General features: G+C 36.3%; 12 protein-coding genes across 12 annotated transcripts; 7 read left to right on the top strand and 5 right to left on the bottom strand.

The window, feature by feature from the left end:
• Positions 1 to 524: 524 nt before the first annotated feature.
• RO3G_08706 (uncharacterized protein) lies at positions 525 to 990 on the top strand (the record flags this gene model as incomplete). Its single annotated transcript, XM_067663296.1, has 3 exons — positions 525 to 564; positions 615 to 694; positions 745 to 990. The coding sequence occupies 3 exons, from the start codon at positions 525 to 527 to the stop codon at positions 988 to 990; spliced, it is 366 nt and encodes a 121-aa protein (XP_067519397.1).
• A 360-nt stretch (positions 991 to 1,350) lies between these two features.
• RO3G_08705 (uncharacterized protein) lies at positions 1,351 to 3,366 on the bottom strand (the record flags this gene model as incomplete). Its single annotated transcript, XM_067663295.1, has 3 exons — positions 1,351 to 2,620; positions 2,705 to 3,017; positions 3,075 to 3,366. The coding sequence occupies 3 exons, from the start codon at positions 3,364 to 3,366 to the stop codon at positions 1,351 to 1,353; spliced, it is 1,875 nt and encodes a 624-aa protein (XP_067519396.1).
• A 346-nt stretch (positions 3,367 to 3,712) lies between these two features.
• Positions 3,713 to 6,850, bottom strand: RO3G_08704 (uncharacterized protein; the record flags this gene model as incomplete). The annotated part of the gene is made up of 6 exons (XM_067663294.1): positions 3,713 to 4,143; positions 4,201 to 4,741; positions 4,788 to 5,416; positions 5,467 to 6,031; positions 6,089 to 6,712; positions 6,824 to 6,850. The coding sequence occupies 6 exons, from the start codon at positions 6,848 to 6,850 to the stop codon at positions 3,713 to 3,715; spliced, it is 2,817 nt and encodes a 938-aa protein (XP_067519395.1).
• Positions 6,851 to 8,118: 1,268 nt separating this feature from the next.
• On the bottom strand, positions 8,119 to 9,375 carry RO3G_08703 (uncharacterized protein; the record flags this gene model as incomplete). Its single annotated transcript, XM_067663293.1, has 5 exons — positions 8,119 to 8,133; positions 8,186 to 8,366; positions 8,421 to 8,800; positions 8,855 to 9,061; positions 9,109 to 9,375. 5 exons carry the CDS (start codon positions 9,373 to 9,375, stop codon positions 8,119 to 8,121), a joined length of 1,050 nt encoding a protein of 349 aa, XP_067519394.1.
• A 446-nt stretch (positions 9,376 to 9,821) lies between these two features.
• RO3G_08702 (uncharacterized protein) lies at positions 9,822 to 12,891 on the bottom strand (the record flags this gene model as incomplete). The annotated part of the gene is made up of 13 exons (XM_067663292.1): positions 9,822 to 9,844; positions 9,896 to 9,964; positions 10,096 to 10,423; positions 10,485 to 10,557; positions 10,611 to 11,112; positions 11,170 to 11,240; positions 11,356 to 11,415; positions 11,480 to 11,575; positions 11,637 to 12,015; positions 12,070 to 12,214; positions 12,274 to 12,350; positions 12,411 to 12,433; positions 12,491 to 12,891. The coding sequence occupies 13 exons, from the start codon at positions 12,889 to 12,891 to the stop codon at positions 9,822 to 9,824; spliced, it is 2,247 nt and encodes a 748-aa protein (XP_067519393.1).
• Positions 12,892 to 14,412: 1,521 nt separating this feature from the next.
• RO3G_08701 (uncharacterized protein) lies at positions 14,413 to 14,663 on the top strand (the record flags this gene model as incomplete). The annotated part of the gene is made up of 2 exons (XM_067663291.1): positions 14,413 to 14,476; positions 14,575 to 14,663. 2 exons carry the CDS (start codon positions 14,413 to 14,415, stop codon positions 14,661 to 14,663), a joined length of 153 nt encoding a protein of 50 aa, XP_067519392.1.
• A 1,291-nt stretch (positions 14,664 to 15,954) lies between these two features.
• RO3G_08700 (uncharacterized protein) lies at positions 15,955 to 16,721 on the bottom strand (the record flags this gene model as incomplete). The annotated part of the gene is made up of 2 exons (XM_067663290.1): positions 15,955 to 16,397; positions 16,709 to 16,721. 2 exons carry the CDS (start codon positions 16,719 to 16,721, stop codon positions 15,955 to 15,957), a joined length of 456 nt encoding a protein of 151 aa, XP_067519391.1.
• A 2,280-nt stretch (positions 16,722 to 19,001) lies between these two features.
• On the top strand, positions 19,002 to 19,247 carry RO3G_08699 (uncharacterized protein; the record flags this gene model as incomplete). The annotated part of the gene is made up of 1 exon (XM_067663289.1): positions 19,002 to 19,247. The coding sequence occupies one exon, from the start codon at positions 19,002 to 19,004 to the stop codon at positions 19,245 to 19,247; it is 246 nt and encodes an 81-aa protein (XP_067519390.1).
• A 617-nt stretch (positions 19,248 to 19,864) lies between these two features.
• On the top strand, positions 19,865 to 21,069 carry RO3G_08698 (uncharacterized protein; the record flags this gene model as incomplete). Its single annotated transcript, XM_067663288.1, has 8 exons — positions 19,865 to 19,885; positions 20,041 to 20,076; positions 20,133 to 20,236; positions 20,287 to 20,386; positions 20,444 to 20,569; positions 20,626 to 20,764; positions 20,829 to 20,913; positions 20,964 to 21,069. 8 exons carry the CDS (start codon positions 19,865 to 19,867, stop codon positions 21,067 to 21,069), a joined length of 717 nt encoding a protein of 238 aa, XP_067519389.1.
• A 1,057-nt stretch (positions 21,070 to 22,126) lies between these two features.
• On the top strand, positions 22,127 to 23,221 carry RO3G_08697 (uncharacterized protein; the record flags this gene model as incomplete). Its single annotated transcript, XM_067663287.1, has 1 exon — positions 22,127 to 23,221. The coding sequence occupies one exon, from the start codon at positions 22,127 to 22,129 to the stop codon at positions 23,219 to 23,221; it is 1,095 nt and encodes a 364-aa protein (XP_067519388.1).
• A 388-nt stretch (positions 23,222 to 23,609) lies between these two features.
• RO3G_08696 (uncharacterized protein) lies at positions 23,610 to 23,882 on the top strand (the record flags this gene model as incomplete). The annotated part of the gene is made up of 1 exon (XM_067663286.1): positions 23,610 to 23,882. One exon carries the CDS (start codon positions 23,610 to 23,612, stop codon positions 23,880 to 23,882), a length of 273 nt encoding a protein of 90 aa, XP_067519387.1.
• A 631-nt stretch (positions 23,883 to 24,513) lies between these two features.
• Positions 24,514 to 25,458, top strand: RO3G_08695 (uncharacterized protein; the record flags this gene model as incomplete). Its single annotated transcript, XM_067663285.1, has 1 exon — positions 24,514 to 25,458. The coding sequence occupies one exon, from the start codon at positions 24,514 to 24,516 to the stop codon at positions 25,456 to 25,458; it is 945 nt and encodes a 314-aa protein (XP_067519386.1).
• Positions 25,459 to 25,862: the final 404 nt, after the last annotated feature.

Raw genomic sequence — 25,862 nt, 5'->3', positions numbered from 1 at the left:
GGAGGAACAAGATTACACATCTGCTTACATTTGAAGATATAAGGAAAAAAGGGAAAAAATTTATTATTATACAAAAAAGAAGAATAAAGCGTGGCTCTGAGAACATCTATCACTTTATTCGATTTCGTTTCGCCAGCATTTTGGTTTAAATATTAAATGCATTTTCGCAAAAATTATTGTGCCACTCTGTCTTGCCTTAAATCGCTTGTTTAACCGCAAAGTCTCGGTAAAAATCCTGTAGTAGAATAGATTTGGCGCTGAGCTTAATTACAAACATACCAGTCAGCTAAAATAATAAAAGAATCATAAATAGAATGCATAAAATTCTTCAAGAATTATGTAGTTCATTTAACCCTGAGTCGAACTTTGTCAATGCTTAAGTATTCTCTATATATTATCTGTTTTTTGTTCTTTCGTACTTCCTTTAGGTGCATAATTTAAGCCAATAAAAGGCGTTGGTTCAGTAACAAATTTGACGGGCAAACAATATCCTTGCACTTTTTTCTTTGGTCCTAATAAATAATATGTCTTCTGCATTTTACTGGAAAGCTGGTTGTGTTTTTGGTAATTTTGTTTTTACCACAATTGTTTTAAAGACTAATGACAAAATATAGGTTTAACTGGAATTGGCCTTGGTGCTTTTGGCTCACATGGACTTGCTAAAGTAGTTGGTGATGACCCAGCAAAGCTCAAGGTAGAAATAAAGCATAAAAACAATAGAGTGGAAACTTATGTCCCCTTTAGAGTTGGTCTGTGGCTACTCAATATCAAATGATGCAAAGCGTTGCTCTTTTAGCTTTGTCTTCCATTCCTAGTTCTGTCCGACGCATTCACCCAGCTGCACAACCCATGATTTTGGGTGGAACTGTGATGTTTAGTGGATCCATTTACTTGTTGACACTCCAAAGAGAGAAGTTCAAAGCACTTGGTCCAGTTACACCGTTGGGTGGACTGGTATTGATGGCTGGCTGGGCTGCCTTGCTGTTATAGTACTTCAAATACTGCTTTTTATACATTAAACAGCTACGTAAAAATATACAATAACTTTTTTCTGCATGAAGCACTAATAGTGTCTATTAACATACAAATCCATAAGTTTTATAAGGGATATATGGTAGCACATTTTTTGAAGTATAAATGGGTTATTTACGTGTCTAGTTTGCAAGATAGCAAAAGTTTCATCTCCATCGTTTCTTGTTTTGTTTTTGGCATTTGACAATCGTGCTGTAATGATCCTGCTCCCTAACCCGTTTAAAAAGATGCATAATAGATGATTCTTATTCTCCATTATTAAAACACATTCGACGTTATTTTATTTTAAATGATTATTAAAAGGTGTGATTTTTTAATTTAGGCGGTTGCTTCTTCCTTGCCTTCTTCCTTGGGCAATTCAGATAAGTGAGCCTTAAGAACTTCCATGGGTTCGTTAATCTTGCCATCCAAAGCCTTGCTGTCTTCGAGAAGGTTCAACAATTCGCCATTATCCATTTCTAAGAGCATACCGGTAATCTTACCGGCAAATTCGGGTTGTTGAGCGTTAATCAAGGGGTAAAGACGTTCACCGAGCATTTGCTTTTGAGCTTCAGCAGGGGCAGCAGCCAAAGCAGCAGCGGTCAAAGGAGCAACAGCAGGCTCGGCAGACTCGGCAGCAGCAGGAGCAGCAGCAGCGGGACGAGATTGGTTAGCGTACTTGCGCTGACCAGCAGCACCACCACGAGGAGCACGAGGTTGACGGGGAGGACGCACGTTACCGTTGGCAGCAAAGCCTTGAGGAGGAAAACCGGGCATGGGTTGACCTTGCTGAGGAGCCCAACGAGGACGGGGCATCATACCATTAGGAGCAAAAACGGCAGGACGTTGGCCTTGAGGCATGAATTGTCCGGGAGGAGCATAGAACATGGGAGCACCAGGCATGTATCCAGGGGCGCCAGGCATGGGCATACCTTGCTGCATGCGCATTTGGTTGCGTTGGGCCATCTGAGCTTCCAATTGAGAACGACGAATTTCCTTGCGTTGAGCAAGAGCAACATAGATAGGCTTAGAGCCAATCATACGGCCATTCATTTCAGTCACAGCCTTGGTGGCTTCATCAGGGGAAGAGAAGCAGACGAAACCGAAGCCCTTGGATGTATCCTTTTCATCACACATGACCTTGGCAGAGGTGATCACACCGTAGACAGAGAATTCTTGGCGAAGCTTTTCATCATCAATATCGTCATCCAAGTTCTTAATGTACAAGTTGACACCTTGGTATTTGGCAAGCTTTTCAAGCTTGGCTTGTTCGTATTGCTTACGAAGCTCTTCTTCACGCTCAGTCTTCTTTTGAGCACGAGCAACGTAAAGAATTTTCCCCTTGTGCTCAGTTTCGTTCAAAGCATCGACAGCCTTTTGGGCATCTTCATGATTTTCAAAGTTGACAAAACCAAAGCCCTTAGATTTACCTTCATCATCTGTTTGGACAAGGGCAGAGGTGATGGGACCAAATTTGGCAAGCATCTCATTAAACTCTTCATCTTTGACACTTTCGTCCAAGTTCTTGACGTAAACGTTAGTGAACTTGGCTCTGAATTGCTCAATCTTGGCTTGACGTTCCTTTTTAGGGACGTGGCGACCGACGTAACTACAATTGCAAATGAGTACACATGCACATGCAATCGCTCAAAAGCACACACTCGCTTTACCCCAATTTGTTTTTTCTACTTACACTTTCTTATCATTCAAAAGCATACCGTTAACATGCTTGATAGCATTATCAGCAGCTTCTTCGGTTTCGTAGTGAACAAAACCGTAACCCTTAGAGTTACCACTTTCATCCAAAGCAATCTTGCAAGACAAAATGTTACCGAAAGCGGAGAAGGTGTCATGAAGAGCCTTGTTATCAATGGAAGGATCAAGGTTCTTGATGAAAACGTTTCCGGAACCAGTCTTACGAAGAGAGGGGTCACGTTGAGACCACATTATACGACAGGGCTTGCCCTTAATCAAAGTATAGTTGAGGCTTTCCAATGCACGCTCACCTGTCATAAAAAGAAGAAATTAGCATGACTGATTGGGGGTGTACAAATGAATCTTACCATCAACGATGTTGTGGAAGTTGACATAAGCATAACCTAAGCTGCGGCGAGTGACAGCATCACGACACACACGAATGGATGCAACAGGACCAATCATGTTGAACATCTCAAAGAGCATGGCCTCGGTAACTGAAGGATCAAGTTCACCTACATAAAGGGAGGCGGAAGGAGGAGCTGTACCGGCGGGAAGGGCAGAAGCTTGAGCTTGAGCAATTTGTTGTTGTTGTTCAGCAGAGAGTTGTTGAACAGGAACAGCAGCTTCAGCAGGAGTGGTGATGGGAGAAGTAGACATGATTTTTTCTATTTTATAATTTTTTTGGATGCTTTTTCTATGTTTATATAAAGTATTTGTCAAATCTACACAAAAGATAAAGATGAAGATTAGACAAAAAAGGAATCAACGGCGAATAAACGTCGAAAGTGGGTGGAAGAAAAAGAGACAGAGAGAAAGAGAAAGAGCAAAAAAAAAAAAAAAAAAAAAAAATATTTTTGGATTATTATATCAGAGCCGTTTCCGGCCCACTCTCTCACAGATCCAGCTCGAATTAAGACAAAATTAAAAAAATTTTAGCTTCGGAAGTTTGTTTCATTCACAAAGTTGCTTTAAAAAGAAAAATGGAAGCAAGTCAGCAAGTGGCTTAGAATTTATTGGGTGGTGATTGTTGTTGATTGATCACAGGACTACCATTGGACTCATTGTTATTGGTATTCGCTGCGTTTCCGTTCGTTGCGGCTGCTGCGGCTGCTACAGCGGCGTTTCTCATTTGTAGATGGGTAAAATATCTTTGGATTTGCAATTGCTGGTTAGGGGGTAATTGTGATATGGGATAGCCCATCTGTGCAAGTTGAGCAGCAAACATGAGTGGATTGGCTTGTGCTGCTTGTAATTGAGCGGCCACAGCCGCTTGCTGCTGTTGTTGATTGGGTAAGGTCTGCTGTGGAGAAGATTGGGGAGTGGTTGACTGCATAATGGGTCTTTGTTGTTGAGTAGGACTTTGTTGTGCAACCACAGGAGATGCAATTTGTGATGCTTGTTGATTTTCATTATTTGTCACGGCAGTAGCAGACACTATAAACAATGTTAATTATCTATTTACTCCAAATGAGCATAATGAATATGACGTACCTTGTTGTTGCTGTTGTTGTTGTTGCTGTTGCTGTCTCTGACGAGCCAGGATCTGTGCCTGCTGTTGCAACTGCTGTTGAATCAATTGTTGCTGTAATTGTTGTATTTGCTGTTGAGCTTGTGCGGTTGCTTGTAAATTAGTAGGTAATCGAGGTGCTTGAGCTGCATTGGCATTGTTCGTAGCAGCGTTGGCATTAGCAGGTCGAACCTGCTGTTGAGCCAATTGCTGCTGTTGAGCCAACTGCTGTTGCTGCTGTTGCTGAGCCGCGGCCATAAGGACCATTTGCTGTTGTCTTAATAATTGTAGTTGGGTAGCGGGTGGGTATCGATTGAGCTGCAAGTTAGCAGTCACATTATTTTGAGTAGCAATTGGAATTTGAGGTGGGCGGGCGTTTTGTTGGGTAGGTGTAGCTGCTGCTGCTGCCGCAGCTACAGCCGCGGCTGTAGCAGTGGCTCTTGCTTGATTGGTTACTGCAGGGGAACCAACAGGGATATTGGGTCGTGCTTGAGGAGTGGCAACAGGTGAGGGTCGTGGTGCACCCTGAATATAATGGTTAGATGTGATGTTTTTATAAAAAGTAACTTACATTAGGAGTTTGCGAACCAAGTGAAATGGCTGCAGAGAGCTGTCTTTGCTCTAAAACTGCTTGAGCCATCTGTCTCTCTCTTTGTGCCTTGTGTAGACTCATCTCCATTGCTGATGGCAAACGTTGACCAGTGCTGCTTAGACCGTGAGTCTCGATCGTGGACCGTGGTGGGGGTGCTGTAGTTGAGGTTGCACTCTTGACCAGCTCTTCACGTTTTCTCTGCGTCTTTTTGATGGCTTCGAATAGATTATATTGTCTTTGACGCTTTTGAGGTGAATCAAAGCGAGTAATAGTTGGTGGTTGAGCACGTTTAGGGCTGAACTCTCTTTTTATTCTGGGAGCATAAAGAGTGCTGACTTGTCCTGTGACGGAGGTCAGGCCCTGGCGTCTCCAGCGTTCATGACAGTCAAACGGTGTCTTCTTTTCTCCCGTGATCGGCAGACGTACAGAATTGAGAGAGTCTGCAACAAGTTCCCAGTTAAATGAGTATTGAAGAATACAAGAGATAAGACAGACGTCGTCCTCTTCTGTCCATTGTGGTGATGGGAGATACTCGCGGTTCACCGGTGGCTCTGGTTGAGAAGGATGTAAACTGGTCAAATCTTTGGGTTTTTTTGGAGTAAACAGAGCTATGGTAAACAGATGAGCAAATTATGTTTAAAATAAAATGTGCACTTACGAGAAATCAAAGGAGTTGTATCGTATCGTTCAAATCGAGGTAATTGCTCTGCCTTTGGTTTTTCTTCTTCTAAGAACCAAACAGGATCTCCATTGGCCTTTTGTTTACGAATATACCGTTTATGTGTCTTGAGATTCATAAGTCGCGTCATCCATTTAGAAATAGGTGTAATCTTGTTATATTCTATCTCGTTGAAATATACATCATTAAATTCCGAATGAGGAGGTTCATAGAGTAATAAATCTGGAAATAACGCCGCAGGACTTAATGAATCCAAAGAGAGAGTCAAAACGGGAATATCGGGATCCGCTTCCTTTAGGATAGTTCTATATTCTTGAATAATGTGAGATGCAATTGGTGTGGTTGGAGTAGAAGGTTCATCATCCAGAGTTTCTGATTGAACGCCCATCATGATATCTTCCTTAATGGGCGCTTCTGAGGTTGCAGACGTATCTGGAACTAGCTCAGGTCCTTCTTGCTGATCGATTTCCATTGTAGTTGTTTCGGGTATATCAATGTCCATCGATGCTTCATGCTTTATGTCAATAGGTTCAGGAATATATGTCTAATAAAAAAATGTCCATTAGGTTCTATATGTTTATAGCCACTTGTCCTCTTTTACCTTTATGCATACTGTTGATTTATCCTCTACCCAATGCCACTCCATAACCGCTTTTGAGAGCATATAGGCCATGGCTATCTTCCATTTTCTTTCCTCTTTAAAATCCGTCTGCATCCATTTCATCTCATCCAATACAGAATCCCAATGGGTCTTTGTTCGTGGTGGTGCTTTGTGTTTCTTTAATTGGCGTAAACTCCAGCAATTCTTTTTTTTGAGTGTCTCGATACGTTGAATAGTCTTGACCGCTTTCAGCTCATCTCGTGCTAATATCCAATCATGTGTTGTCAGCGTCTTTCTAGCCGTCTGTAATTGCTTGTATAACGGGAAGTGTGTTGCTTTTAACTGCCAAGCATATAAATCAATACTTTCTGCATTTGAACTGAGACTATTCGCATCAGATAATTTAATTCCATTATAAACTAGTGCTGATGCTGTCTTTGGGTCCACTGCAGTTGTTGTGGTCGCAGTCATAGTCGTAGGAGTATTTGTAGGAGTATTTGTACTTGTGGTTGTACTAGTAGCAATATTATTATTCCCTGAAACAACAGGTGGTTTTTCTACTATTGGTGTCTGTTTTGGTGATGTTGCTTTTTCTTTAAGACTGGATAACATTAAATCTTTTTGCTAATGATAATAATAAGAAATAAAAAAAAAATTTAAATTTGCTAGATTATCATACAAAATGCAACTTACATCAAGACTAGATAGGATTTCATCTACACTTTTTGGTCTTACTGCTCCACTCACACCACGAGTGACCATCCTGACAGGAGGAGATACGACACGACGTGATGGTGAAACAGGTTGCTCTGATGGTGATGAAGGTGCTGAGCTTTCTTTTAAAGATTTTATATTGCTTTTTTTTTTTCAGAATTAGCTCAAACCTTTTGTTTTCATGTATTGTTTATACCTTAATTTAAATTTATCAAGATAGGCGTTCCATTTATCTTGATCCATTTGAGTAACATCTCCTCCTTTCAAAAACGTCATGAAACTTTCTGTTTCATCTGTATGACCTTCACCTGTCATAGCAAACAGTTCTTTGAGTAACATTTCTCTGTGTATAATAATCGTCCTGTTGCAGTGTTATATACTCTTCTTGTCTATTCTCATTTTTTATTTACCTTATTTTCTTTTTTCTTTCTTCTTCCGCATTATTACGAAGCCTTTGTATGTTTTTCTATATTAAATAAAATAAGATATTATTTTTTTTATAAATAAATAATATTACCTCCTGTGTATCAAGTGTATCCATATCTGTAGTGGTAGCCATAAATAGAGAGAGTATATGTGTATTTGTATAAATAGTATGTGTGACTTTAATAGGAAAAAAAGGAGGATCTATGATGATAAATATAAAATAAGCTAAATGTTCAATTTTTGCATTGTATCACACATCAATAAAGAGAGTGAGTAAGAGTAAGTAGATGATGATTGTCACAAGCCACGACCCAACTTTTTTTTTTTTGCTTTCATATTTTATTGTATTCCACAATAGGAAATTTAAAAAGAGAGTGCAAAAAAATTTTTTTCTCAAGTTTTTTTTTTAAAAAAAAAGTCTTCGTTTTCCCTCCCTTCATCTTGCAAGATGAAGAAAAGAAAAAAGTAAAAAAAGTTTTTTGTGTGGTGTGCTAGTTTAAAAAGGAATAAAATATTAAAATAAATACTTACTGTTAGAGGAGTTGAAGAGAATAAGAGTAAGAGAGAGAGTATTTTTTATAGGTTATCTTCAACTTGTATTTTTTTTCTTTTTTTACTCTTTTACTGGGGGGTGGAGAAAAAAAAAAAAGTACAACATGATTGACGCGCATCCCAAGAATGCAATGATGACGTAATATTGTCAGTGACGTTTTTTTATTTTTCATGAAACCCACCCACATACAAAAAAAGAAAATGTCAATGTTATTTTACAAAAATGTTTTTATTTATGCAAACAAATGAAGAGAGCATTTTTAAATAATTTATGAGCAAAGGAGAGTAATGAGGCATTTTAGAATATATTGCTATTTTCTATAAAATACGCTCATGTTTTAAAGGAAAGATGCCTACGATCATGTATTAGATTATGTTTTCGTCTTGAATTTCATTTAAACTTACACGTCGACTAGCTTCTTCAAGATCACTATCAGTTAGTCTATGGTCATCATCACTAGGAATTTCATAAACACCACCCAAGATGACATATGGGCGGTAAGCAAAGAGGTTAAGGTCACTCATTTCAGTGACACCAGAGAGAACAAGAACAGGATCGATTTCAGAACTAATACCGGCAACGATACTATTTAAAGAAAAGTTAGATTTCATAATACATAAATAATAAAAAATACTTTACTCAGTATCCATACGATCACCAACAATACATGTTTCCAAACGGCTCAAACCAAGAACACGTTGAGCATAACGCATGATCAAAGCAGAAGGCTTACCACAGAAGAAGGCCTTGGTCTTGGTGACCAATTCAACACAAGCTGTAAGAGCACCAGTGGCAGGAATCTTTGCACCTTGAGAGTTCAAGTTTTCAGTATCCAAGTTGGTAGCAATCAATTTGGCACCATTTTGGACCAATTGTACAGCCTTAGTTAGCTTCTCAAAGTTATAAGTAGCAGATTCACCCAAGACAACATAATCGGGGTTGTGGTCGTTCATGAAAAAACCCTTATCGTAAAGAGCATAGGCAAGACCAGGTTCACCAATGATGTAAACAGTACCTCCCTATCATTAAATTTATAAGAAACCTTTCATTTCCCTCTCTCTTTCTTAACTTACTTCGGGCATTTGAGAGGCAAGAAAGTAAGCTGTGGCTTGACCAGAAGTAAAGAAGTGATCTTCAGTAACATCAATACCAAGTCGTTGCAACTTTTGTTGTAATTCACGAGGAGTAGGAGCAGAGTTATTTGTCAAGAAAAGGAATTTTTTGTTGTTCTTTTGCAAGAATTCAACAAATTCTTTTGCACCAGGCAACAAGTTGTTTCCCTAAATTATTCATTAGTTTATGCTTTATTAAAACACAAAGAACTTACGTGATAAATAACACCATCCATATCAATAATGTAACCCTTCTTGTTACGAATAGCTTCCAAACGTTCAGTATGAACCACAGGATCGCGCAATAAAGCCCAATCTCTTGTAGAAACACCATTTTCACCTTGAATACCGTGTTGAGAAGAGCCTTGATTAGCCAATTGTGCAGCAAAATTAGCAGCCAAATCGCGGTTTTGACTTGTGCTATGATCAACAGAGGGTGTTGTAGCATTGGGTGTAGAAGAAGTAGGTGTAGCAGCAGACATATTGAATAATTTGTATAAAGAACAAAAAAAAAAAGAAAAAATTATGCATGGGAATCGTTTATATACTCTATCGTCAACCTTTTTTTTTTTTTACTCGTTCGCTGGGGTTTACTATTTACGGTTTAAACCTAAATGAGGACTGTTATCATGATATGAATCAATAAGGTACGTCATTTTCTTTATTGTTGATTCAATTCAACACTCCTTCAACCAAAAGAGTGTGTATGTATGCTTCTGCTAATTAAAAATTAACTCAGATTAGAAAACGGAGTTAAAAATTCACGAAAACATTATCTCAACAAAAGCCCTTCGGTTTTGCTCGTGCTTGATTTTTTAACTTTAGCGTATTTTTTTATTAAGATTTCAAGTTGATAGAAATTACGTAATTGAAAAGTAGTACAAGATATATGCTTTATATGCATTTTAACCCATTCTGAGCAATAACCTTAATCTAATAAATCAACAGCAGCTAAAAATTACAAGTTAGTACCATTGCAATTAATTTTCTATAAAAGTTTACATTGGAATAATAAGCAAGCCATCATGATAGAAATCATGCTCAACGGATCCAAGTTATCAAAAGTAGTGGCTGAAAGTGCAAAAAATATGATTGCATTGAGGAATCTTGATGCACAGATGATATGAGACCTGTGATGAGCTTTTTGTGGTTGTTATTATTTTGTTTGTCACGAAAAGGGAAAACTTCTATATTCTTCTTACCTCCTTTCACGGGTGTGTTGACCAATTTGATGAATGCATTAAAGCAGAGAATAAGACCAGCTGTCACCCAAAAGAATCGAATAACAAATATTTCTGATATTTCATGGCTTGATTCATGGCTTGATTCACTAGACGATGACGATGCCTCACTTGCTTCAGCAGATAATCTAGCCAAATGGCTTGTTACTTCTAATGTTTCGCTTTTTTTCATTCGTTCTGCAAGAATGTCAATAAGAGTAGTTAAAGCAGTACCAAATGCGACTTGGACAAGATGTAAAGGAAAATGAAGGTACATCCAAAGCGAACTCATCTTTGTCTTGGCTACAAACTATATAAAAAGAACGTGTGAACTTGGTTCCTTTTTTTGGAATACGCGTAATTCTATTTACTTCTCCACTGAAATCGTCAAAATACATAAAGAAATAACAAAAGATGATGGCAACACTAAACATTGTTGCAGCCCTAAATAAAATTTAATTTAGCCTTCTTCTTTCTCTTCTTTCCCAAAGACCTACATGACACTTGGGACAGGATTTGAAGCTTCACTTAATCCAACCGACTCCGCTACAGTTTCAATAAAACCCATACAATTTTCGCCCAAAACGATCAATGTAAACAAACCAAAACGCTCCCCTAAATGAGAAGCGGCGAGTGATACACGACTGTTTGTTTGGAGGAAAAGGTGAACCAACAATTCTAATCCAATACTCAAGTACCAAAGAACGTAGCGCTTGGCCATATCCTCAGGCGAAATATACAATAGAGAAACACCCCACATGATAATAGAAATAGCACTGGCCGCAACATAAGCGCCGAGAGGTCGACGCGATGATTTAAAGTGAGCTCCTAATGATACGGAAAAGATTACGGCATATTGAACGAGGATGACTGCTTTCATGACTACAAAATTGTGTTGGACAAATGATACCGATGGTATATAAATGATCTTACTGATATAACCGATTATAAACCACTTAGGGCTTGTATCATAAGTAGGACTTGAACCAGCCATGATGACTAAGATAAATATGTAAGGTAATTGCTTTTACTGCTAGGGAATAAAGATATATTTACTTAAACCACAAAGTTCGATGATTTTGTAAATATGGTGTACAACATCACCACTGTCATATCGAGAGGAATACCTAATATAAACAATGTAAGTTTCACCTTCTTTTGGGAAAAGTATAGAAATAGACAAAGGGAAACATGATACAATACAAAGCACTGGAACACCAAGTCCACCACATAACAACAAACCAAGCAACATATTTACCCATCAGTGTAGATGATGTAATATGTGTAGCGCCCGTAAAGTTACTATGAAACAAATATGTTAAGGGTCCTAAAATGTATCTAAAATTCATGCTAGCCTCATTTGTACCTAAGCCATCCTACATAAAACACATCACCCAATAACTCCACCCAGGTGGCGGAGGATTCTTCACCTATTTCATCTGACAAATCAGGATCAGGCACTCTATAAAAGTAAAATTAAAATCTATTTCACAAGCTTTTCTCTCTCCCTTTTTTTTCATTACATAAACAAAGCTCTTCTTTGCTTGGGAGTATGTTCTAAAGTGTGCTTAATATATTCAATTTGCAAGTAAATATTTGCATTGAGTTCAATGAACATGTCTTCAGGGTTTTCACTCTCTTTTGACCCGTCAGGGACTGTAAGGTGATTGGAAGACATTTGTTTTTGAGGAGCAGCTGCGGCAGGTGTAGTAGGAGAGGTAGTAGTGATTGTAGGTTTGACTCCTTCAGTGGAAATCATTGGCTTTTCTGCTTTTTCATTGGCGGACTTGCTTTCATCGGCCGTGCTTTCCGTAGGAGGAGTCTCGATGGATCTAGTAGCTTCATCATCATGATGGATAATATTATGTACTTTCTCACGTAAATCAAGAGAGCTACTGTCTCCTAAATGAAAAAAAAAGTATGAGTTGTTTGTGCTTTCAAGGCAAAGATTTTTACTTGAGCTGTCATGTAGTTTTTTCAAATCGACCGTTTTATGAATTTTAACAGAAAAGGTTCTCTTTGTCTTTTCCAAGAAATCAATAAATTCGTCTATTTCATGAAAGCGTTTAACTGTAGCCATTTCTCCTTCAGTCAACTCAAGCTACATGTGTTTTATAATTAGTTTATTCCTTTTTTTTTTCTTTAATGTAGACCACTTACAGGCTCTTTTAATTCTTGAAGTTTTTCATCCGTGAAGTCAATATCCTGGTCACCCACAAGATGACGGAAATGAACAACTATCAATAGAAAAATGCTTTAATTATATTGCTCTTGTCTAATTGATTATTCTTATTAACCTATTCTAACTTGAACATCGTCACTATTAACAATAATAATGTTAGAATGATTAGAAAGCATCTATAGCTTATACATTTACATGATGGATTCTTCTTTCAAGTTTTCAACATCATTGATAGAAGCAGCAGATTCCGGATGCTTTTCATTCCAATCTCTTCTTTCAAGTTCATAAGCTTCTTCACGTTGATGATGCAACTTAAGTTCCTTGAATGGATGTAAAAGTACATCACCAATAGTTTCTGTGCCGTGTCTTCTCAAAGGCTTTCCTGCAGGATCATGAAGGGGAGTGATGGCATGATCATGTTGTCTTGGATGATGTTGAAAGTGAGAGAGTCTTCGGATGGATCTTCCATCCATAGAACGAGCAGTGGATCGACTTGTCGTTCGCTCTATTTCTTCTAAAGATGATCTTCTTACATGTGATGGTCTTCTGGTCCCTCTAAAGGCGGGGCCTTGACCTCCTCTTGGATCTTGATACATTTGGTATAGGTGACTGGTATAATTGTCTACAAAAAAAAAAAAAAAAAAAAAAAGAAAAAAGGAGAAAAAAAAAAGAGTTGAAAAGTAAAAAGTTTTCCGATTATTCCATTGTCAATCATTAATTGTACAATTCTCGGGAAATCACCAAATCAAATAAGGCAAGTTAGTAGCACACATACTTTCTTTTTCTCTTTTAAAAGTAAAGAAAAGATCAACATTTTGTAAAGCGTTGATATAACAATGACTATACTTGATCAGTATTTTACTATTGTAGTATAAATTGTCTATTTATTTTTTTTTTTTTTTTTTTGCTATACATAAACAAATGGAAACTAAACTTTTGTCATTTTATAGCACCATTCTTTGATGTAACACGGATGCTTAGCCACTTTACTTTATTTTAAAGTATATTCACTTTACAAACTATTCAAGAACGTATATTTTTTTCAGTCTTTTCTTTTCTCTTTTATATATTTTTATTCCTTGGTTGAGAAAGTAAGAAAAAAATTGATTGCTTTCTTTTAAAAAAGGTACAAAAAGTTAAATTAAACCAGTTAGGGGTCTGAGTTGATTATATTCATTTCGTACCACTCTGTTTCATTTTAGACATTTAAAGCATTTTGTCTTTTTTTGGATTTAACTAAATATCAGTTATTGACCGTAGGTTTGTGGGTTGAGTTTTATTTTATGCGGATCGAACTTTTTTTAACAAAACATGAGCATTACTTTAATAAAACAAGTAGTTTGAAAAGAATACAACGAAATTAACGCCAAGAAATTAACGGAAATCATTGATGATTTGGAGAATGTTGAAATCTGTTATTCAGAGAATCCAACAAACCCATTCTTCCAATACACCAGAATTATTTATCAAATATCACAAGCACAAAATTCGAGAATTGATAGTTTTAAAAAAATTAGTAATTAATAATAAAATATGGTTGCTTCTAGCAGAAGATTGAATAAGTTTTTGTTATTTCTTAGACAGTTATATAGATCTTATACAATTTTTAAGCATTGCGTATGTGCCTTTGGATCTCAGCAATGTTGAGTATGAAAACCTTTCAAGTATGAATGATATACTTGCTTCAGCCTGGAAATATTCATGCTCGTTTCAAGGGAAAACAATCGTTGATTTTGACAAATGATGTTCCAATTACAGCATTCACTTCTAGAAAGCTGCTATAAAAAGAATAAATAACACAGAAGATTCAAGAAACTCTATTGGAGCACTGTATGACTTAAAAAGGGAATGTATAGGTAAAACGAAGTTGTTTATTTTTTTAATTATTTTTTATTTGTGCAATATGATAGCGGATGTCATAAAAATATTGTCGAATATTGACTCCAGTATCAAGGACTAGTTCAAAGTGTAAAAGTGACGATGATAGATTAATAGGGTATACTCGAAAATCTGCAGGAACAGAGGACGATGAAGCGCGTATTACTTTATTAAATTAATATGTCAACGATTAAAAGAGAGATCACTAGTAGACCAGATTCTTGTGTCTGTATGTTCAAATGCTAGTGACCTATTCTTGGAAAGAGATATTGACAAAACTTAATGTTAATAGTAACATCCAAGGTAAAAGAGTTAAGTCTAGTTTATTATGGAGCACTACGAATATTAATTTTCTCAGACATGTTGAAATATATTGCAAATAAAAAAAACTTGTCTTGTAGCATTAAGTTATGCTGGTCTTGTTATAGAACCAAGTTATTTAAAACCTTTTGAGGCTAATTTGAAGCATATAATCAGATTAAAGCAATGAACTAACAATTTTTAACGGTAATAATAGTAGCATTGAAAGAATAATTATTGATAACCTCCCAGACACCAATATTATTAATGTGCTTGAACGAAGTGAGCTTTTGCAAGCATCTTCAAATTTAAAGGCTTTTAATTGCAGGCAAGGGTCCTATCAAAGATCAAAATGAAATTATTTAATTTTTTAAAGTTACTACTGTATTTGTCCATTATTATTACTTGTGATTACACCAGTACATAACATATCAATTTTGGATACTTATTAAAAAACAATCATATAACGTTACTATTTATATTTATTTATAAGAAGCTACCCATCATTCTAATATTGAAAAGCAAAGATATATTTTCAAATAGTAAAACTATGGTTCGCTTAATAAGTTTAATTCAATTATTTTATATTGTATTTTTTTTCCCAATTTTTTTTTTTTTTTTTTTTTTTGTAAATGGTGATTTTATCTAAGTGTCGCACAAAGACGTGCGCCTTTGCCTGATAATATATAAGAAAAAATGGAAAAGAAAATGCGAGTAATAGTAAATGAGATTAGGCATTCTGCTATGGGGTATTTGTACGACGACTGTTGTTTTCAAAAGATAATTTTACGAATAAGACAAGTAGCACTTGCGACGACTTCTTGCGGCCAGTATTGCTGATCATCAAAAACAAATTTCTAGTGGAAGTTCCAGAGGGACAGGAAAATACAAGCGACTATATCGAGAAACTTGAGCGAGAGCGATATGATAATCGAGGAGTCAGACAAGCTCGAACGAGCAATGGTAGCAAATCTAAGTGTTGAGGAATCAATTAAAGCCTATTGATGATTGTTTGCCATATTTCTTTGCGGAGAGGACAAGACCAGATGAAATGTTCTTCTGCATCAGCACCACCACAGTAAATACAAGATGGATCAGAAAATTTCGCTGGCATAATACAATGTAGAAAACCTTTGTAGGGAAACTTGTGATGGTATAGACACCAAAAAATAATGTGGTCACGGTGAGGAAGAGACACCCCCCAAAATGACACCAGCCTTGATGGTTAAAGCGAGGGTATAAACCGGGCAAAGTGGAAAACTATGAGGGCTGAGAGGTACGGAACCATTTAGTCTTCAAGGGAATTATAGGAGTACCCTCAGAAAGAGGGCCACCTAAAATAGAGTTAAAATAGGAGGCCGAAAGTGTGAGGATTAGCCATACGATAAAGTTGGCGTGTAGACCTCTATGAGAACATTTGAAACTTTGGAAGAAGGGTGTTTTTTGGGTTTGACAGAGAACAGGAAAATCAAAACATTGGTTCACGCGGTAGCGGAACGGATCAGATGAGGAGAGTGACCGACAATTAGATTTTCCGCAGGATGGATCGATAAAGTAAGCATGCTTGCCCAACGTGAAGGACGAAAACCTAAATGTGGCACGATAATGTCGGGACAAATGTGGGTCAAGGAAGGTTCATTAGCCATATTCGAATTAAAGATGTTCCAATCAATTTTGTAATCAATTTTGTCTATCGTAGCAAATAAAGTTTTGAAGCAGCCCAATGACTTGACGGTAGTCGATCGGTGATTAGGAAGCAAAAGAGAAGGTAGATGAGAAAATGAATAGGAAAAATGGCTCAGGCAGTGTCGAAGAATGTTAGTGACAAAAGTGCCATAGAGCGATTCGTCATTCGAAGGAAGTAGCAAAGTTTGAAGCCAGCGAAGTTGTAGTGCAGCATGTTGATTATCAGGGTCGAACGTATCTATAACGCTGGTTAAAATTTTCAAAAAAAAAAAATACTCATTCCATGTACAAATTCTAGAATTCACTTCAGTAACCTCTTGCTTCTCATTACTCTCTTGTTTTTGGCTTCAACAGTTTTCTTCTAAGCAACCTTTAGTTTATGCAGGATCAAGTCATTCGCTTCTTTTACACAAATGACTCCAATGATCATAATCATAATACTTCAGTTCGAAGGAAGTTCAGTTTTAGCGGATATTCACCGTTCTGATCTTTCGAAATTGTGATGAATATGTATGGTGGACATTGTGTTATCAATAAAACTACGGTTACTTTGCCAGCGCATATCCAAGTCTGCCTATCACTCAAATTTCTATTCTACGCTGTTTGAGGTTATTAATGTATTTGCGACTACAAGCTTGGCGAAGTTTTTGAGGATAAAAATGCATGCTCAGTAAGATGCTTGTGGAGACTTAAAAGAATAACCTACTCGATCTTTGAAAAGGCTTTCAGTAATGCATCTCTTACACGCCAAATCATAGCTGCTGCTGTCACATCTTATAAATCGTAGAGAAAGTTCGTATAGTCCAGCTAGAGTTTTGATTCCTATTTCGTTAGTTGATTCCTGATACTAGGCAAGCACATTTTTATATCGTCTCTGTATAATGTAACATATTGATAAGCTTTTCTCTCACTAATACCCATGATAAATTCAGCTATTGTCGCTGATATAACCTTCTCCATCACAATATTAAAAAGCTCTTGCACCTGTTCTGGGTTTAACCTTTACTCTGTAAAGCAAATAGTTCCAAAAATAGATTCTTTTCATCTGTATTTTATTGGATAAACAGTAACTTTTATACCTAAAGCTTTAGTCCATAAATCACGAATGCGTCCATCGACTATTTAAATATGGAGATAAACTCTTTTTGTACGCACACAAGCATGACTACTGGATTGTTAATAAGAAGAAATTAATCATCCATATTATAAAACAGAAGTAAAGATATTAACATCATACTTATGTTTTAAGTGTAAGTATCATTTGTTTTGGTGTTGAAAGGGAAGCTTCTATATTCTAACTTTTATTGTAGCGTCCGAAGCTTTAAGACATAGAAGGAATGAAAATGGCGCCTAATCTGAAACAACTTATGCATGCAAATTTAAAGAAATACTAAATTTGCCAATTGATGATACCGATTTGTGCGTAGTTGGTGGAGAAAATGCATTAAAATCCACTCACAATGCTATGATTCTTAATGATTATGTGTGTGATAGTAATTATGGAAGTAGTCTTGATTTATCAATTAAAGCCATGTATTTAGATACAAATATTGAATTATATAATTGTGAATTTAAAAATTACAGGCATTGGCATACTCAATTATATCGAAAATTAGATCACCAGCCAACATGAAAATGTGTAGACAAAATGACATAAATTTCTCGATGAGTTTTCTTAGAAATCTATTAAAAAAAAAGAAAAGAAAAGAAGTGATAAGTTTGGTTTATTCTTTATTGAAATCGGAGAGAAGGGTTCACTAATAAAAAGGTTATATGTTACATAAGAAACTGAACAGTACAAATGTGATACATGCTATACAAAAGGTAGGTTATATCGAAATTAAGCATGTTCTTACCTGTTAAATTTAGTATTTGACATGAATGAATATAACAAGGGGTAGGTCAAATGTATCAAAATGTTTATTCAATGGAAGTCCAAAGAATAGCAACTTTCGTTTTGTATCTTTTCTTCATTAGTTGTATAATTAGCTTTATAGACATCAGTAATTTTTTATTATGTTAAATACTGGCATTCATGTAAGTTTACGTAAAATAGCCTTCGTACTGTTATGCCGCCTTATTACACGAAAGAAGCTCTTTAGTTTGTTCTGGCTTGCAGGCACAAGACAATCAAAGTAGATACGAAGTCATTTGATACATAAAACCCTCACATAACACAAAAATATGTATTCTATGCCCATACACAATCCTTACAAGACAGTATGTGGCAATTATTACCGGGTATACTTTTTTGCATGTGATGTACCATAATGATAAAAGATCATAACCATGAAGAGATCATGATCAACAAATGAGTATTCTTCATATACTGACGGGTTACTTTTTATAGCAAGTTCATTTTGGCGTAGTTTTAAGTTAAAGAATGTACTAATTTGTAACAAACCTTTCAAAGCTTGTATGAAAAATTTGAATAATCTCATTTTATCAAAAATACCAAATTAAGGGTACTTCATCTTTTTACTGCTATTTTTCTGAATTTATGGAGACCTTATTTTTTTTTTTTTTTTTTTTTTTTTTTTTTTTTTTTTTTAAAAAAAATACTTTTTCAATCACAGGGCATTAAACAAATATCATAGTAAGCGGATATTTACATAAGGGAAAATAACTGTATTTCCCCACACCCTTATTTTCCCTTTCTCTTAGCCAATCAAAATAAAATTATACGTATTTTTATCATGCCACATACCAAATACATTACAATGGTGTGATAACAATTCTCTCCACCTTTTTTATTTATGTGGTGTGATTTTATTAATATCATTGTTGTTTATATATAAAGAAATCAACAACAGTGGTGCATATTCTTTTCTCAATCAATTCAATGTCTGCCCTTAATCAATTCCTCAAGAAATCACAAAAGCCTGAAATTTATCCTCTTCTTGGTATATTGACTTGCGCTTTATCTGGTGCTGCTTATGTTGGATATCATGCTGCCAAAGCCCCTGATGTAGCTTGGAATCATAAATCAAACCCTTATCCATGGCAAGAAATCAAAGATGGTGAACAAGTAAAATTGGTCGCATTAAACCAAAAATACGATCATCCTTGGAATCGTACCAAATGGTGAATGAATAACTTACGTCTTTATAATTAATATTATTGTACCCATATCATTTCTATAATATTCCCTAACTTTTTAAATTGTAACCAAATAAAAAAAAACAAGTGTGTCATATCATTGGGTTTGAGTTTTTTTTTTTTTTATTCTGAGCTCAATCACAAAAAAAATAAAACAATAATCCGTACACTCTTACTCTTGCACAAAGTTGATATAACTTTTTCTCTTTTTTTTTGTTTACCTTCTTTTTCAAATTAAAAACTAAAGATAAATGTTGAAATTACCAAGATTGGTTAAACTACCTACACGTACATTAGGCTTTAAAGGCGGAAGTTGAATAAACTGCTTATATTTTAAAGACATAGATTGTTTGATTGCAAACCAATGGAGACGATTAAGTACTGCAACAACAAATGTGGATGTAGAGAAAATAGTTAGATCTAGAAGGGCTTTGTTTTATGGTAATTTACAATTTATATAATTACTTTTCCCATTAACCCTTTTACGTAAAAGTGCCTGGTAGTGACGAAAGAAAAATACATAAATCAATCAGCGTGGAAGCAGACTGTATTGCTTATGATCTTGAAGACAGTGTATCATCTAATAAAAAAGGTGCTGCAAGGTATATGGTGATTGATGCTTTAGAGGTAATAAGAAACAAGAAATGAAAAGGATATGCTCATGTTTTAATATATACAATAGGCGTCTGAACATGGAAAAGCGGAAAAAGCAGTTAGAATTAATGCAGTTGGATCAGGTATTATATCAGGGCAGATAAAGAGTCATCTTTATATTAATATAGCATACAGGCCACGAATTGGATGATCTCAATGTTATTGTACAGTTACATAAAAGACAAATTATGATGTCATTGTCAACTAATTCATTATTCAGCTCCATTCTAGACGTCTCCAAGCAATCATTATTCCAAAAGTTCAAAGTGCAAAGGATATTCAATTTGTTAGTAGAATGATTGATTCAGTAGCTGTTGAATCACAGTAAGCTAGGTTGAGATATTCCATAGAAAGATCTTTGACTCTTCTTTTAGACGTGAGCGTATAAGATTAATTGCATCTGTAGAGAGTGCTCTTGGAATAATGAATATGAAAGATATCGTAACTGCAGATCCACGCTTAGACGCATTAATTGTAAGTTCGATATGAAAAGTGAGAAAAGATTAGGTCTATGGCTTAACATGTAATTAGTTTGCTGCGGAGGATTATTGTGCTGATGTTGGACTCATTCGTACAAAATCGAGAACAGAAATGCTATTTGCAAGACAATATCTAGTGAATGCAGCAGTAGCATATGGCTTACAAGCCATAGATTTGGTGAGAGAATTTTTATAAACAAAATTAACACTGTCTGATCTTTTTTGCTTGTAAAGGTTTGTGTAGATTATCAGAATAAGGATATTCTTGTTGATGAATGCAATGAAGGAAGAGAATTCGGATTTACTGGCAAGCAAGCAATTCATCCTGATCAAATTGAAACGATCCAAACGTTGTTCCTTCCAGACCCAAAAGGTAATAAATAATTAAGATATAACTATATTATAAACACATCTTTATATTTTCTTATATATCCTAGATCTTGAAAGAGCAGTACGAATAGTAGAAGGTTATGAGCATTATTCACAAAAAGGTATTGGAGCATTTAATTTGGATGGAAAAATGTAAGTTGTATTACAGATTCTTAAAACACTAAATAATTTTTTATTTTTAGGATCGATATGCCAGTTGTCAAATGGGCAGAAAAAGTAGTTGCACGCGCTAAAGCAGGAGGCATGAATATTCCTGAATTTGAATCAAAGAAAGAAAGTGATAAATAAAACATAGCAATGCATTACACACTTTTAAATTAGAATTATATTTTTTATTTTCTCATTTAATTTGAGCTCATTCATAAACAAAGAACATTAGATAGCTATTTTTTATTAATGCAAAGAAAGCTTATCATCTCATTCCTCAGTATAATCAATCAAAGCAAAGATCAGAGAGCCATCACAATGGTTTTTTCTTTCTTTCTTCTGATAACGTATATGGATGTTGAATGGCATATTCATAATACACCTTTTTGGGAAAAATTGCATAATCAAATAAGCACGTTGTACAGAATTCTTTTTACAGATAGACTATTACTTAGTGACGAAGCATTAAAAATACCAAATGTGTTATTTAATCAAAAACTGTAGGAAAGAGCTGCTTTTTTGTTGTGAAAGCAGTTTGGACACATCCAAATTTTACAAAAAATAGTTTGAGAGCCAATTTCTGTATCAAAAAAGATATTCATTTTCATCAGTGAATGTTATTTATCACATTTTGAGCTGATTAAAGTATTAGTAAATGATGTTCGCTTATTAATCTGAAAAAATTTCATCATAGGATTTTTACTTAGTTTGAGAATTAGAATTTTATTTTATAATACAAAATATACAGGCCTGCACAAAATTGGATACCTAGGCTTAGTAAAAACCTTATTTACAGGAACAAACATTGCGTTAATGTGCCATTTCATGTATTAATTGTATTGTAAAAATCTGTAAGAATGCGATATTCAATCCTAAAAATAGTATACTTGTATTGTTAGACGGAAAAATAACTTTCAATTCCGTTGCTTAAAAAACAAATTCGGAAAAGACATTATCCTATTCTATGCCAAACTTAAAAAAAAGGTAGGGAGAAAAAGCTGATAGCTTACAAATACATTCGAAACATCCAAGATATTCAGCATCTTTTTGATCCTTTTAAAGAATAATGTATTACTTAGCTTTAATCACGGCTCTACATGATTATTAATTCCTTTTTTACGACAAGAGCTGACCCGTACCATTGAAAAAAGTATAAAAGTGTCAAATATATTGTAATTTGTTTTATTTCATTATTCAAATGTCCTCTAAAACTCTTTTTACTCCAATCAAAATAGGAAACCATGAACTTGAACACCGTGTTGTTCTGGCTCCTTTGACCCGTTTGAGAGCCAATCTTGATGCTGTGCCTAATGATCTTCTTGTCGAATACTACACCCAAAGAGCATCCAAAGGTGGTCTTTTGATTACTGAAGCAACTTTTATTGATCGATTGGCTGGTGGCTATAAACAAGCTCCAGGTATCTACAATAAGGAGCAAATTGAAGGATGGAAGAAGGTGACTGATTCTGTCCATGCAAAGGGTGCTGTCATTTTCTTGCAACTTTGGCATATTGGCCGAGCTGGTTCTAGCCTTTTGAATCCTAATGGTGAAACTGTCGTTTCTGCCAGTGACATTGCTATTGAAGGCCAAAATATATTTACTGGTGTCAGCTATGAGAAGCCTCACCCCTTGACTGTACCAGAAATCAAAGAATGGGTTCAAAAATACCGCCAAGCTGCATTGAATGCTATCGAAGCCGGGTTTGATGGTGTTGAAATTCACAGCGCCAATGGTTACCTTCCCGACCAATTCATCAACTCTAGTAGCAATAAGCGTACTGACGAATATGGTGGAAGCATCGAGAACCGTGCTCGATTCTCTCTTGAGATTGTAGACGCTATTACTGAAGCCATTGGTGCTGATCGCACAGCTATCCGTTTCTCACCTGGTGGTAACATTCTTGACATGGCAGATGAAACAGTTGTTGACACATGGAGCTATTTGACCTCCCAACTTCAAAATAACCATCCCGATTTGGCGTATGTTCACTTTATTGAAACTCGTTCTGACATTTGGTCTGATGAATTTGCTAAATCTGATTCTCTTGCGCCTTATCGTCAGATCTGGAAGGGTCCTTTCATCGCCTCTAGTGGTTACTCTACTGCCATAGAAAAAGCATTTGAATATTCTGAAAAAAACAATTCCTTAATTGCTTTTGGACGTTCCTTTATCGCTAACCCTGACCTCCCTGAGCGTCTTCGTAATGGTTGGCCATTAAACGCTTATGACAGACCGACATTCTATACCAATGAACCTAAAGGCTATACTGACTATCCTTTCTATAAGGCTTAAAGAACTTTACTCTGTAGTTGTATGCTTATATTATTAGATTTTCATTAAATAAAGAAACATTTACCCTTTTTAATTATATTAGCTGTCATTATTAATTTAAAAGGCTTATAAAGGTAAAGAAAAGCAGCCATCAAATCTTTCTTTATAAAGTATAATGTTTAGCTAAGATTATGAGAATAATTGGGAAATAGTGATAAGTATAGATGATACATTGTATATTTCACTATTAACCAAATGCAAGAGTAAGTAAGAAAGAAAATACATGATTGTATTGCAGTTGTCATACAGTAATCAAATGTAATTCTGAAATATGTGTGTTACATGAACCTTCCCATTTTATGGATTGCATACTATTGGATATTTAGACATCAAAATAAAAATATGAAATATGGTTGCTTCATCTTCTTTTATTTATTACACTTCGAGATTAGAGACCTTTGTTGTTATCTTTCTCTTATTGGTTAAATTCGAACCCATGACGAACAACCTTCTACTTGAGCCAGCACATTATTACAGCGAATCACCTTTGGTCAATAATGACCCTAATGTTGTTCTCCGTGCTTCTGGCGCAGACTTTACACTTTTTGCTATCATGCTGGAAGAATTTCCTTACATCCAGGAAGATTTTTTCAAACGTCCTCTCGATGACAACAATCGTTGACGTTTTCTATTCGACTGTCCAAAAAATTCTTTGCGCAACTATAATCCTCCAAAACTTAACAAGGTACATAACTCACCACATAAGCAAATTGATAGCAATTTGTCTACCATTCAATACCGTCTTTCAGGCCTTACTCGCCCTTTGGATTGGTTTTTATATCACCTTCTTCACAAGAATTGGGATCCTACTGCCCTTAAACAACAAGCGTGCGACTTCGCTTATGCTATGCACGAACTTCTGTCCGACCTGGCATCTCATGTTACCAACTGACGTACTGGGAACATGTTTCGGGGATTACCAAACGATTTGGAACCACCTGCTCCCTAGACAGACAAGTTTCTTGTTGACACTCAAGAGATGTTGGACCATATTAGACTTCAACAATCCGTGAAGAATGCCACTCAACAAAACAGACGAAACAAAGGGCCCGATCCAAACGTTTCAGTAATTATCATGGTGAAACCAATGTTATTTCTACTAAACCTCCTTTGGGCAATCCTCTACCCTTTTAGTTGTTCTTCTAAAGATCAGCCTAACCAGCAACGGGGTTTTCACAAGGGTCAGAACCAACAAAAACGGTTCTAGGTCATGTGGGGGACGACTAGCTTCATTCTCTTCTCCTTGGTAATCTATGCTCGGATTCTCCGTACATCCTTGGCTATTAAGCGTCTTATGGCATGACTATTGTCTTCCTATCACTTCTCCTCCCCCTCCTTGCTTTTCTCACCGCACTTCATGCCACCACCCCGCCGCCTTCTCCATTCAACAGGTGATCGATCAAGAAATTCAAAAGCTTCTCAGCAAACAGGCAATCAAAATGATTCAAACTCATCATCAACCAACTGGCTACCATTCAAACCTTTTTGTTATTCCCAAAAATGATGGTGGTCTCCGACCAGTTCTGAACCGCAAGCCTCTCAATCGACACTTGCCAATCAAACATTTCAAAATGGAAACCATGCAAAAAATCACCAACCTGCTACAACCAGGCGATTTTTTAACGTCAATTTACTTACAAGATGCCTTCCATCACATACTAATACATCCTCGGCATCGTCACCTTCTACGATTCCGATGGAAACAACAAACCTACCAATACCGTGTTCTACCGTTTGGTCTAAGCTTGTCACCTCTCATATTTACCAAGGTATTAAAACCTGTCGTCAAATGGGCTCGTCGTCAGGGTATCCAAATCACAGCCTATTTGGACGATCTCCTCATCATGGGGAATTTATTTCAACAAACCCAGCTATTTACACAAAAGATGATCACTCACTTAGGCATGACTATCAACAGCCTGGACATGACTATCTCAGTTCCCGGGAAGAAAATACGAGCGTTGCGTCGCATGACCTCTTCCCTCCTAAAACAAACAACAGTCAGTTGGACCAGTTTGGCCAGGTTCATTGGCACCACTATGGCCACCCACCTGGGGAATGTACAGGCTCGCTTTCGGACTCGCTACCTTCTCACTCAATTGAACATCTCCCGCCATCGACCGTTCTCTACCATCAACGCCCAGATGCAAAAAGAACTTTTGTGGTGGACCACTGAACTGACGAAATGGAATGGATGACATCTTCTATCTACGCTACCCATCACTCAGATTTTTACGGATGCATCAGCTCAAGGCTATGGAATTGTTTGGGGTCACAAATCCATCCAGGGTACATGGTCTTCTCACTAGAAACATCTCCATATCAATCAAAAGGAGTTGCTTGTTGTTCAGAAAGTGTTCCAATATATTCCTATTCCAGTCCATTACCATCTTCAGTTATGTATGGCCAACACGTCGGCGATCGCTTACATCAAACATTTTGGCGGCACCAAATCTTCAGCATTGAAAACGGTCGCTCTCGATATTTAGACACACTGCTTTTGCAACTTCATACGGCTATCAACTTTATACGTCCCCTCCAAATTGAATCCAGTGGATGCTCCATCGCAAGTGATTCAGTACCAGGTCGAATGGTCACTTCC

This window comes from Rhizopus delemar, genomic scaffold (assembly GCF_000149305.1).
Source record: "Rhizopus delemar RA 99-880 supercont3.6 genomic scaffold, whole genome shotgun sequence".
Taxonomy (NCBI): domain Eukaryota; kingdom Fungi; phylum Mucoromycota; class Mucoromycetes; order Mucorales; family Rhizopodaceae; genus Rhizopus; species Rhizopus delemar.
The sequence above is the reverse complement of the archived record's forward strand: the minus strand, read 5'-3'. Positions and strand labels throughout refer to the sequence as shown.